General features: G+C 32.2%; 1 protein-coding gene across 1 annotated transcript; it reads left to right on the top strand.

Annotated features, from left to right (window-relative positions):
• The first annotated feature begins 3,829 nt into the window (after nucleotides 1–3,829).
• On the top strand, nucleotides 3,830–9,971 carry LOC18046882 (ent-copalyl diphosphate synthase, chloroplastic). The gene is made up of 15 exons (XM_024187563.1): nucleotides 3,830–3,957; nucleotides 4,525–4,611; nucleotides 4,794–4,879; nucleotides 5,012–5,321; nucleotides 5,413–5,596; nucleotides 5,753–5,967; nucleotides 6,122–6,242; nucleotides 6,334–6,446; nucleotides 6,572–6,795; nucleotides 7,234–7,349; nucleotides 7,796–7,894; nucleotides 7,981–8,232; nucleotides 8,704–8,830; nucleotides 9,203–9,397; nucleotides 9,735–9,971. The coding sequence occupies exons 1-15, from the start codon at nucleotides 3,858–3,860 to the stop codon at nucleotides 9,969–9,971; spliced, it is 2,466 nt and encodes an 821-aa protein (XP_024043331.1). The 5' UTR covers nucleotides 3,830–3,857.
• The last annotated feature ends 1,975 nt before the right edge of the window (nucleotides 9,972–11,946 follow it).

Below are 11,946 nucleotides of genomic sequence, written 5' to 3'. Positions count from 1 at the left end.
CAATACCCAAATTAAAAGATGGACAATACGAACACGACGATCGAGCACAATTTTGGATTTATTTTGATGGACTTATTACCTACCACGTTAGTTGGCTCTGTGATTAAACAAGTTCTTGCTTCTTAAATTGGCGGGGCTTTATTAAACCCATCGACTAGGACATTACTCTCATCATATATATAGCGTAAAGACACATGCTTCCAATAGCTTGTTTTACTTGATTCTGAAAATGCTTCCTGTAGCAAACAGCATCTGTGGACAAATAATTAACTGATTAATTAATTATTCCATTGAATTTCTTCAGTCTTGCTGCAAACATTGGATTTGGATGAATAAATTAATTGTCATCATATTTCGTTTTCAAAAACATAGTAGTATAAAGATATAGAGCTACTCGATTGATTGGTTACTGGCCAATCCTTTACAAATAAATATACGACTAGCCAGTAAATTGATATCTGGGTTCCAAGGCCATAAAATGCCATTAAACTATTTTCAGTTGGTACTAATTTGATATATGATTGAGACTTCAACTTGTTTTCTTGTGGCTACTCATGCAACATCGTCAGCTTTTATGGTTCTAAATTGCAAGTTGAAACGTAATAATTAGAGGCTGCTTTGCAGCCACGGTCGTTTCAAAATTGTGCCACAAGATCGGGGTGTTTTTTTTTGGGTATAAATATCTGCAAACACAATATATTTAATTATTTATTATGATGTGCAATGTGGTCTTTCGCCATATAAAAATGTACTACATACATGTTGTTGTTTAATTTTATTTTATTTTTTCCCTATGTTTGTTATTCTCGAATTATGCCAACGAGTAAAATTTGATTCAAGAAAATAGCATAATGATCAAAGAAAATAGTTGTTGCCATTTTCATTTAGTGGACAAAACAAAATTGATGGATGTATAAAAAAAGACAACAAAATCGGGAACACGAACTAATAGGATAAAGAACTGTGTACATATTATAAACTAATTAAAATAAATAATTTATCTTATTATTATTATTATTTTTACCATTTTCGTACACTCTTGGTTTTGTATATGTATCATTACTATTGATAAAGTCATAACCGAATGGACATATTAATAAGTTTGATTATATTATTCACAAATCATTTGATGGATACAGGCTCTATTTGAAGATTATTTTGTGACTTTAGAAGTTAATTTGATTTGATCTCAAATTGTATTATAAAAAAATTATAATTTTTTATTATTTTTTTAAATTATTATTTAAAAATTATATTTATCACATATTATTAACTTATATTTTATAATTATAATTTACATAATCTGTTGTTTATAAGATATAGCGCTTTAATACTAAACTGGACCAAAATTGATACAATATATCTGCACAATAATCCACAATTACCACATGATATTATAGTTTCAATTGTACCAGATGATGAGTCAAACAGCAACTACATTAAAAAGAAGGCACTGTCTCCTGGCTAGTTTCCCAAATTAACTACCAATAATCATCCTTCATCAATAATTTACACATTATTTGAAGGAAACCCATAATTTACACATTTTCAAATTTAGTTTACAATTCGAAACAAACTGAACTAGTTCTATCTGCAGATTGAATTTCTTTATGCCTCTGTCTCGTTATTTTTTTTTTTAATTTGGTTATTTTCTTTATTTTTTAAGACCGAAACTGGGCCAGGTTGAGAAAAAATATCCACACAATGAATGAAAATTCTGTTATATTATTTCACTATAGTTAGATTTAAAGAAAATTTGTCACAGCACTTGAGAGATTTTCTTTTAATTTAGTGCTTGAGAGTTTTATTAAATAGAGATAAGTTGAAGTTTTTTGCATGCATCAAGCAAAACGGCATAATTAAACTTTTTTCATTTTATAAGTGAGTAATATTACAGCAACAAATTATTGTACAAATTGATGACGTAGCATATCATGATTGGTTAAATTTTAAGTGATATTTTAATTCAACCAATTATATTTAACTATCAATTTGTATAAAATTATTTATATAAAAGATTTGTGTTTCTCTTGAAAAAAAAAAGTTTATATTTCCATCATTATTCTTTCAATATGTTAAACTCATGATTTTAAAAATGTTATCATGGTTTTTTCTAAAAATATTTTTTATTTGTGTTTCTTATACATCTCTTGATATTATAAACATTACATTATATTTATATTACAAAAGAACCCGAGTTGGATTTTATGAGGACCAATATCAAGTAGTAAACTAAATCAGATATTATTATTTTATTTTATATGGTCCAAATTATATCATTGTACTACTAAAGAAAGGTATTACCTGGGAACTACTAAATGGTTTAGTAGTAAACTTCTCTCCTTTCCGTCCCACAGTTTCAAATCTATTGTGAGGTTGATTTTCTTCAAAATATTTAATAATAGATATGGTATGTTTTGGATTCAAAGACACTTAGTGACTTAGATATTCGAATTATGTTACCATAAAGCTAATTTATAAAAAATTCAATAATTTTTTTAATTTTTCATTTGAATAGATTTTAATTAATTTAAAAGGGTTTAATAGACTTTTTTATTATAAATATTAACAAAATATTATTGGTATAATTTAGGAATCAAATAAACATATTTTAAGTCTTATAATTTATTTTCTAGTATGGAGGCTCTGTATAAAGAAATTATTTTATATTGGTTAAGAATCTATATTTTTCATTATTGCTAAAAATATATTCCCCAAGTTTAGCAAGAAAACATCAAATCATATTAACATCAATTACTTCCAGGCTATGTAGATGGAGATTTTACATCGCAACCATGTAAATGCAAATTTTATGACAAGCATTTTATTTAATTTAGGTAATAACAATGAAATTGTGAAAAAAACAACTTGTTAATTTATTTCACATGATGTGATCAATACCAAATATGATAAATAAGAATAATGACGAACATATCAAATTTTATCTTAAAATTTTATCCCGAAGGATATGGTATGTACAAGTGCTATTTAGTAAAGAATGGAGGCTCTATATAAAGAAATTATTTTATATTGGTTAAGAATCTATATATTTCATTGATGCTAAAAGTATATTTCCTAAGTTAAGAAAACATCAAATCATTTTAAAATCAATTACTTCTAGGCCATGTAGATGGAGATTTTACATCAATTAAAACAAAGCAAACACTTATGTGCAAATTTTATGATAAGGATTTCAATTAATTTGGGTAATAATAGTGACATTGTAAAAAAAAATGGTTAATTTATTTCAATGATAAATAAGAGTAACGATGGACATATTAAATTTTATCTTAAAATTTCATTTCAAATGATATGGCACGTGTTTGATGTCATGTATTAAGAGATTGATATATTTTCACAAGTTACAAGTGAATGAATTATATTATTACACTATGTATGAATCCTAAGAAGGTTGGGGGTTATATAATCAAATTAAATTTTACCCACCCTCCACCTAATAATAATAATAATAATAATAATAATAATAATAATAATAATAATAATGAGGATATATTATCACAATATTTATTTGGTAAGTGCCACATTATTTGGAATGAAAATTTTTAATATGGTATATAATTAAAAAAATAAAATAAAGGAAAAGAAAGAAAGAAAGAAAGATAGAATTAAGGGGGGGAAAAAGGAAAGAAGGAGAGAGAGAGGGGAAAAGGACAGGAGCACAATTCGATAGTTTTGGTCCTTTGGGATGATCCCATGCACCAAATAGCGGGAATCTCCTGGAAGTCGATTCTCTCCGCTTGCCTCTTCCTCTTCCCTTTTCTAGCCTTTGCTCCTTGCCTTTAAATACTTAGCCCTTTTGCCTACTCAATCTTCAACCTTCAACAAATTTTATCATCATGATGTCTTCTCATTATTATTCCACCAACCTCTTCTACCCAGTGGTTCCAAGCGGAACCCGGCGATCTAATTCTTCCTCCTTCAACTCTGAGCTTCCCAGTAAGTTTCTTCTTCTCTCTTGATCCTGTCTTTAGTTCTTTTTTTTTTTTTTAATTTTAATTTGTCCATTACAAGCCATGTTTACTAATCAACCTGTAGAAGACGAAGAACAAGCTGTAGAATATAATTAATAACCTATTTTGCTTGTTGCCATTTGTTTGATGAATAATATTTCATTCACGCGTCATCATATCATTTATTATTTTATATTACTTTTTAAATTTCTTAGCCCTGTTTTCTCATTTTTGTTAACAATTTCACATTAATTTGATTAAAAGAAAGTCTACATTTTAGTATAGCGGGTACACAATTAATTAAGCAACTCTGTCTAATGGTTTGGTAAAGGACACTATTTCCTTTAGGCTTATTAGTGAAAAGGCTTTTTTCATATTCCATAGATGTACCAGAATTGCTATCATTTGACGGCAACATGGCATATTAATTTCCTTATCAACAAGGTTATTTTTATTTGTTTTCCACAAAGCGGTTTAAACTAATAGATGGACTTTTAATAAACTTATTAAAAAAATACGTTAATTCATTTATTTAATTTTCTCTTTTTGATAGGTTTTTGGCCGTTCCAGACTAAAGAAAAACGAATTAACTTTAACGTTCGGCCAAGATGCAGTGCTATATCGAGACCTCTCATCCAAGGTGGTACGATGATGAACGTACAGTCAATTAGTTACTATTATTAAATTTAGCGTAATATATATACATACATACGTATACACACACACACACACACACTCATACTGTGCATACTTATGTTTAGATATATATATATGTATGTATGTATGTATGTATGTAAAGTACAAGATTAATATGATGTGCAGAATATGCAGACGTGTTTCAAAATGGTCTGCCAGTGATAAAGTGGAAAGAGATTGTGGAGGATGACATAGAAGAGGATCGAATTGAGGTGACAAATTAGACAAAAAGTTAATTAATGAACACAACATTTTTTTTCTAAAAAAAAAATTGATATAATTAATTAATTATATAGTTATATAATACGGTAATGATGTGATTTTGTTTTGTGACAAAAATTAAGTCAAAGGTTTGTGCATCAAATGAGATAAAGGAGCGTGTCCATGCCATTAAGTCAATGCTGGGTTCCATGGAGGATGGAGAGATAAGCGTATCGGCATATGACACCGCGTGGGTGGCTCTTGTTGAGGATATTCAAGGCAGTGGTGCGCCTCAATTCCCGTCAAGCCTTCATTGGATTGCCAACAGTCAACTTCCCGATGGCTCTTGGGGTGATCATCTTTTGTTCTCAGCCCACGATCGCTTGATCAACACTTTAGCTTGTGTTGTTGCTCTCAGATCATGGAATATCCATCACGATAAGTGCCATAAAGGTACTTAATTAACCAACTAATTTTATCTATAATTGAGTAATTAATGTAGCGTATGTAACATATCTATGCATGCATCATGAATATACATCAGGGTTGCTGTTTTTTAAAGAAAACATATCCAAGCTTGAAAATGAAAATGATGAGCACATGCCCATCGGCTTTGAAGTTGCTTTCCCTTCCCTTCTAGAAATCGCCCGCAGTTTAGACATAGAAGTGCCCTATGACTCTCCTGTCTTGCAAAAGATCTACGACAAGAGAAATTTAAAGCTCACAAGGTATGTTGCTATCATAATTATGTTTGTTACCTTTTTAGATTTCATAAGATATAATAAATCAAGTAGTAAAAAAGTCATCTTTATCTTCTACAGTTTATTTATAGGTCCGTTGTATCTTTACATATATGTAATGTAATTATTGTGCATGTGGGTTAGGATACCAAAGGACATTATGCATAATGTGCCCACAACACTACTCCATAGTTTGGAAGGAATGCCTGACCTTAACTGGCAAAAGCTTCTCAAATTGCAGTGCCAAGATGGTTCATTTTTGTTCTCCCCATCCTCCACTGCCTATGCTCTTATGCAAACTAAAGATGAAAATTGCTTGAAATATTTAACAAAAGCTGTCCAAAGATTCAATGGCGGAGGTATACACATAATTATTAATAAAAATCCCTTTTCTAATTTGTCTATCCTTTACTAATATAACTTTATATTATATCATTTTTGCTTTCAATGTCATTTTGTCTGCTTTCTAATTTGCCACCGATATAATATTAAAATGTATTTTAATTAATTTAGTCCCAAACGTGTACCCGGTGGATATTTTCGAACATCTTTGGGCTGTTGATCGGTTGCAGCGCCTTGGAATTTCAAGATATTTCCAACCAGAGATTAAAGAGTGTTTGGATTATGTTTATAGGTAATTTCTGACCAACTACATATTATTATCAAACAAGTAACTAGTCCTCTATATATATAGTGCAGATGCTAAAGGCTACTTAAAATTTCAGATATTGGACTGAAGAGGGAATTTGCTGGGCAAGAAATACCCGGGTTCAGGATCTTGACGACACATCCATGGGATTCAGGCTACTAAGGTTACATGGTTATGATGTTTCTGCTGGTAAGTTTCGGGGTGGGAAAACAAATAATAATAGTCAGTCTTTCCAAAATTTTATTATAATTTTTTTGCAAAAAAGAAAAAAAAGCATAGTGGTCTTAGTTACTTTTTGATGTGTAAATTTGCAGAAGCGTTTGAACATTTTGAGAAAGGCGGTGAGTTCTTTTGCTTTGTTGGGCAGTCTACCCAAGCTGTTACCGGAGTGTACAACCTGTATAGGGCTTCTCAGGTGCTATTCCCTGGAGAGAAGATTCTTGGGCATGCCAAGCAATTCTCGGCCAAGTATTTGAAGGCAAAAACGGCTGCTGATCTCTTAGATAAATGGATTATAGCAAAGGACTTGCCCGGTGAGGTATGGTCCAAAAATCCTTTCAACATTACACAAATTTTTTTATGTTGGGTGGTGGGCGAAGTTGAAGTAGAAATTTTGACTCTACCTTTCCCGGAGTCAAATTCGCAAATTAAAGAGACTAAAAGTCATTCGACCGTACCCTTACTATAACTTTATTATTATATAATACGATTCGTTTCTATTATTTAGAAAAAAAGGGACCATATTTAATTTCAGTGCTGACATAATATGAGCATTAAGAAACGGCTCGCCACATCATGAATGAGAGAGATGATAAAATTACTTGAACCCCATTTCATAGAATTAATGGCTAATTTGGCATGTGGCAGTGGTATCCAAATTCCAATGGGAGTGCTATTGTCAAAGGATATTGTATTTGACTAGGCATTGAAAGAGAAGCTATACCGTATAAATTAAATAATAATGATGGGTGGACAGGTGGCTTTCGCAATGGAGGTACCATGGTACGCATGTTTGCCCAGATTGGAAACCCGACTCTACATAGAACAATATGGCGGCGAAGATGACGTTTGGATTGGCAAGACTCTTTATAGGTATATATATATCTCTACATCAAGTAGTCTTATTTTAATTATCGGGGAAAAAAAAAAGCACTAATTACTTAATTTCTTCTTCATCCATTTTGTCCTAATCTCCCACCAAGAATCTTTGTTTTCTTGGCAAACTGAAATTCCAGAAACAGCAATCCGCTTATTAGATCACGACTACTGGAAAGTTACCCAGTGTGGGTACAAATTTGGCTCCTGTCCTTGCCGTTGTCTCTTCCTTTGTTGAATCCAGACGTGTCTATTATAAATAATTCATTCTTATATTATACTTTTGTTTACCTACAGCTGAATAGTACGGCGCCATCACAAATATGGCTCTCTAATTTTATTCGGCAAGCAAAATGCAAAGAGAAGAAAATCAATTTGAAAGTTTGATTATTGATTTAAGTTTATGTCCTAATGGCTAGCAACTTTTTTTTTTCTTTTTTCAGGATGCCTTATGTGAACAATGACGTCTACCTTGAGCTAGCAAAATTAGATTACAATAATTGCCAAGCTGTACATCGGACCGAATGGGACAGTTTGCAAAAGTAAGTAATCTAATTAACAAGCAAATTAAATCTCAAACCAGAGCTTAATTAATTTTCAATGACGAATTAATGTTACGTTTACATAGGTGGTACGCAGCATGTAAACTTGACAAATTTGGGATTACCAGAAGAGCCCTTCTCTTAGCGTATTTTGTGGCATCAGCCAGTATATATGAGCCTGCACGGTGGCAAGAGCGGATTGCATGGGCTAAGACAGCGGTTTTGGTGGAGACCATCACTTCTTATTTTGATAAACAAAAGGATTCTTGTAAGCAAAGGAGAGCCTTCGTTCGTGAATTCAGAAATTGTATTAGTGCTTGGGACTACATTAACAGAAGGTATGTTAATTAAACTTACTTCGTCTTTGAGAAATGACAATAATAATTTTAATGGGAAGGGTTTGGTGTTTACTGTTTTGTGCGTTAGGTTTCTTGTTAATTTGAGCACTTATTAATTATGCATGAAAAGTACTGGCGCAGTACATAGCTCACCTCTCTTTTTGTTTCATTCGATATCATTTGTCATATGCAACAAATTAAGACAACGAAGGGGCCGGGTCACTAGAGTGTAGGGAAGGAATTAATAATTATTAGCTGGATTATTTGTCCCAAGGATCGGAGTGGCTCCGAACCGGGAGTGCTTCAAGAGTCAAAGTCTGCCAATAAATAGATAAATTTACAAGGTTTAAATCAAACATCAAATGCATGCTTTTTACGCACGGTTGGTCTGTGAGTGAGCAGTAAGTCATGAAGATATATAAATTAGTAACCCCTTAATTAAAGACATGGAAACGTTGTGTGGATTTACAGGAGATGGGATTCGAACAAAAAAGGAGAGAGATTTGCTGGGAAGACATTGCTTGGGACTCTGAATCACATCGCATTGGATGCACTGGTGGCAAATGGCCGAGACATTGGCGGCAATTTACGTGAGGCAGTAAGTAACATGCACTAGCTGGCTAGCTACTTCCAAACTGCTCTACTCGGCAGGCACGCCATTTCAGTTAATGCCAATGGTTGTCAAGTAACCGAATTTCAAATAAATCAAAACTATTAATTCAATTTGGACACAAGTATGTATGTACATATGAAGTATCCAATTATGTAGCCGCGCCGAAATTTTCTGTCACGCACTGCATCAGTAGTTACTGGGACTGGAACTGGATTGCATTTGTGAATCGGTGCATGCATGCTAGTGCAATTAATATTGAACTTCCCAAGAAATTTGCATACTACCAAACAACTCATTCCAATGTATTTTAACTCTTTCTGTTTATTTTAATTTTCTCTGAAAATACAAAAATTACAGTGGGAAAAGTGGCTGACAACGTGGCAAGACGACGGAAATAGCCACTGGGGAGTGGCAGAACTACTAGTGCAAACAATAAATTTAAGCGCCGGCCGTTTGCTTTCGGAGGAGCTTTTGTGTCATCCTGAATACGCCCGGCTCTCCTACCTCACCAACAGAATATGCCACACACTTGGTCATTACCATAAGCAAAAGGTCAGTAGAGGCTGTATATATACATATATATTAACAGTTGTGGACAAACTGCTAATTTGTAGCCAGCCCCGTCTTCATATTTGAAGGGTCATTTTGAATTCCCCAAAATACAAGTATATATTACTAAAACAAAATCAATTTTGTAGCCTTCTTAATATTTGACGATGAGTAGATACGAACTCCCTTAGTGGATCATGAGGAGACTCCCAATTTAATTAATTGCTCGCTAATCTTAAATTGGTCATCGATATTTGATCATGTTATTGTATCTACTACAAAAGACTAATTAAGTTGGGGTCTCTAACTTTTGTTGACCATTATTTGCTTCTTTCTTCAGGTACAAGTCAATCGCAACAACAATATTGGTAATAATAGAATCACCGCCCTCTCAGTAGAGCCTGACATGCAAGAACTTGTTCAATTAGTGCTCCAAAATTCCTCAAGTGGCATTGGCTCCGATGTCAAGCAGACATTTCTCACAGTGGCAAAGAGTTTTTACTACTGTGCTTACTGCGATGCAGAGACTATCAACTCACACATTGGCAAAGTACTATTTCAGACAGTAGATATCTGATATACTGTACTATCTATTATGTGTAGTATATTATTATGTCACCTGTCATTTATATATGTGCATATTTTTGTCTATTAATAATGTGCAAAAAATAAAGAAAAAAAGCAACTAAAACACATCTCCTTTGAATAATAAGTGATAGCGAGTGCATGCAATAAAGTTACATGATTACATCTTCAACGGAAGGTCCATTTTATAATTCATATCCCACTAGCTAGCCACACTATCCTTCAAAGGACCAAGACCGTATAATGCGATATTATTGCTTCAAGAACAAAGGTTGAAGCCTAGCTAGATGACAAAATCACAAAATGGAACAGCCAGCTTTCTGCTCTCAGAAAGTTGATTTTCCATTAAAGCAAGGAATTGTGCAAACATAGTAAGTGGACGTATATGGTAATCCACGTTAAGTTGCTTTTGTTAAGGATCGATGTGGGCTCCTTTTCTGAACGTGCTGTGCAAATGCAATAGCTTCCTATTAAGTGTGCAGTCAACGAACAAAAATGGCAGACAGTATCACCATATAACACGTGAAGAGGCCGGTGTTGATTATCACTCTCTTCAACGTCAAATGGGGATTCAATTAATTCACGCAGCCATTAACTCACTCAGCGAAATCGAGTCCCATATATAGAGATTTGATGACGCAATTAGATGAGTTCCTAATTCCCCTCCACTTCTGAGTTTTTATCTTTCGGTACACCACTACTTGTTTGAATTGTATCAACCACCAAAAAATTTTGAATCATGAATTGCACTTATGAAACCGGTGGCCTAAACCAGTGGACCAACTTATGTATATATATCAACAAACTGCTGTACCAATACATTAAACGAGTGACTATTAAAGATAAAAGGGTAAAAGCTTGTTTAATCCTTATATTATGAGGTTAGTGTCCATTTAGTCCCTGTATTTTTAAAAACACCTCAAAACATCCCTGCTACTAAATATTGAGACTTATGCCATTATTTTTTATTATTTTTAATTTGCTTTTACAATATTACATTTTTACAATAATGTTTCTTTTTTGGATATTAATAAAAAATTAAATTATCAAATTAAACTCAAAAATAAAATAAAAACAAAAAAGGTATATATTAATTTTTGTGAAAGCTCACGTATGTCTAAAAAATTAATATCGTAAAAAATTACATTATCAATTTTTTAGAAAAATTAATATTTTAACTCAAGAGTGTGTTCCACAAAAATTAATATATATATTTTTTATTTTATTTTATTTTTTGGTATTAAACTGGTAATTTTTTTTTAATAATGTCTAAAAAAATTATTATAATAGGGTTATTTTTTTCTTTTTAATAATGTCTAAAAAATTATTATAATAGGGTTATTTTTTTCTTTTTAATAATGTCTAAAAAATTATTATAATAGGGTAATATTATAAAAATAAGTTAAAAGGAACAAAAGATAATGGCAAAAGTGTCAATAATTTAATGGTAGGGATGATTTGAGGTATTTTTAAAAATATAGGAACTAAACGGGCACTAACTTCAAAATATAGGGACTAAACGAGTTTTTACCCAAGATAAAAAAAAATGAATAATTTCCCATAACATATTCTTTTTTTATAATTAGTGTTAGGTGTAGAGAAAAATGAGAGAAATTTGTCTTCTCTCTCTCTACCCACCCACTCTCTCTCTTTTCTTTTCTTCTTTATTTCTCTCATCTTTCTCTTATCTTTCTCTACACCAAATATTTTTCTTTTTTTATCGAACTTGGGTCTCCCATTGATTTCCAGGGGCAGCTAAAAGTAATAGACATGGAATATTGAAACCCCCAAGCCGAATCATATATTTTGTCAGTCGTGCACAATGATGTGGCCATGTTTTATTCTAGCATTACAATAAGAGGATTCAGCAATTCAAAAGCAGACCTACTCATCAATCAAGACACACAAAAGGGGAGACCTTGTGGTTGGCATCATAATCTCTGTTTGGTTTTGGCATATATTGGGAT

This window comes from Citrus clementina, unplaced genomic scaffold, assembly GCF_000493195.1.
Source record: "Citrus clementina cultivar Clemenules unplaced genomic scaffold, Citrus_clementina_v1.0 scaffold_3, whole genome shotgun sequence".
Taxonomy (NCBI): Eukaryota; Viridiplantae; Streptophyta; class Magnoliopsida; order Sapindales; family Rutaceae; genus Citrus; species Citrus x clementina.
This window is presented reverse-complemented; position numbering and strand designations above follow the sequence as displayed.

Coding starts and splice junctions, on each gene's coding strand:
- LOC18046882 (XM_024187563.1), top strand. CDS start 3,858: ATGATGTCTTCTCATTATTATTCCACCAACCTCTTCTACCCAGTGGTT. Junction 7,350..7,795: donor ATTGGCAAGACTCTTTATAG/GTATATATATAT, acceptor TTCTTTTTTCAG/GATGCCTTATGTGAACAATG. Junction 8,233..8,703: donor TGGGACTACATTAACAGAAG/GTATGTTAATTA, acceptor GTGGATTTACAG/GAGATGGGATTCGAACAAAA.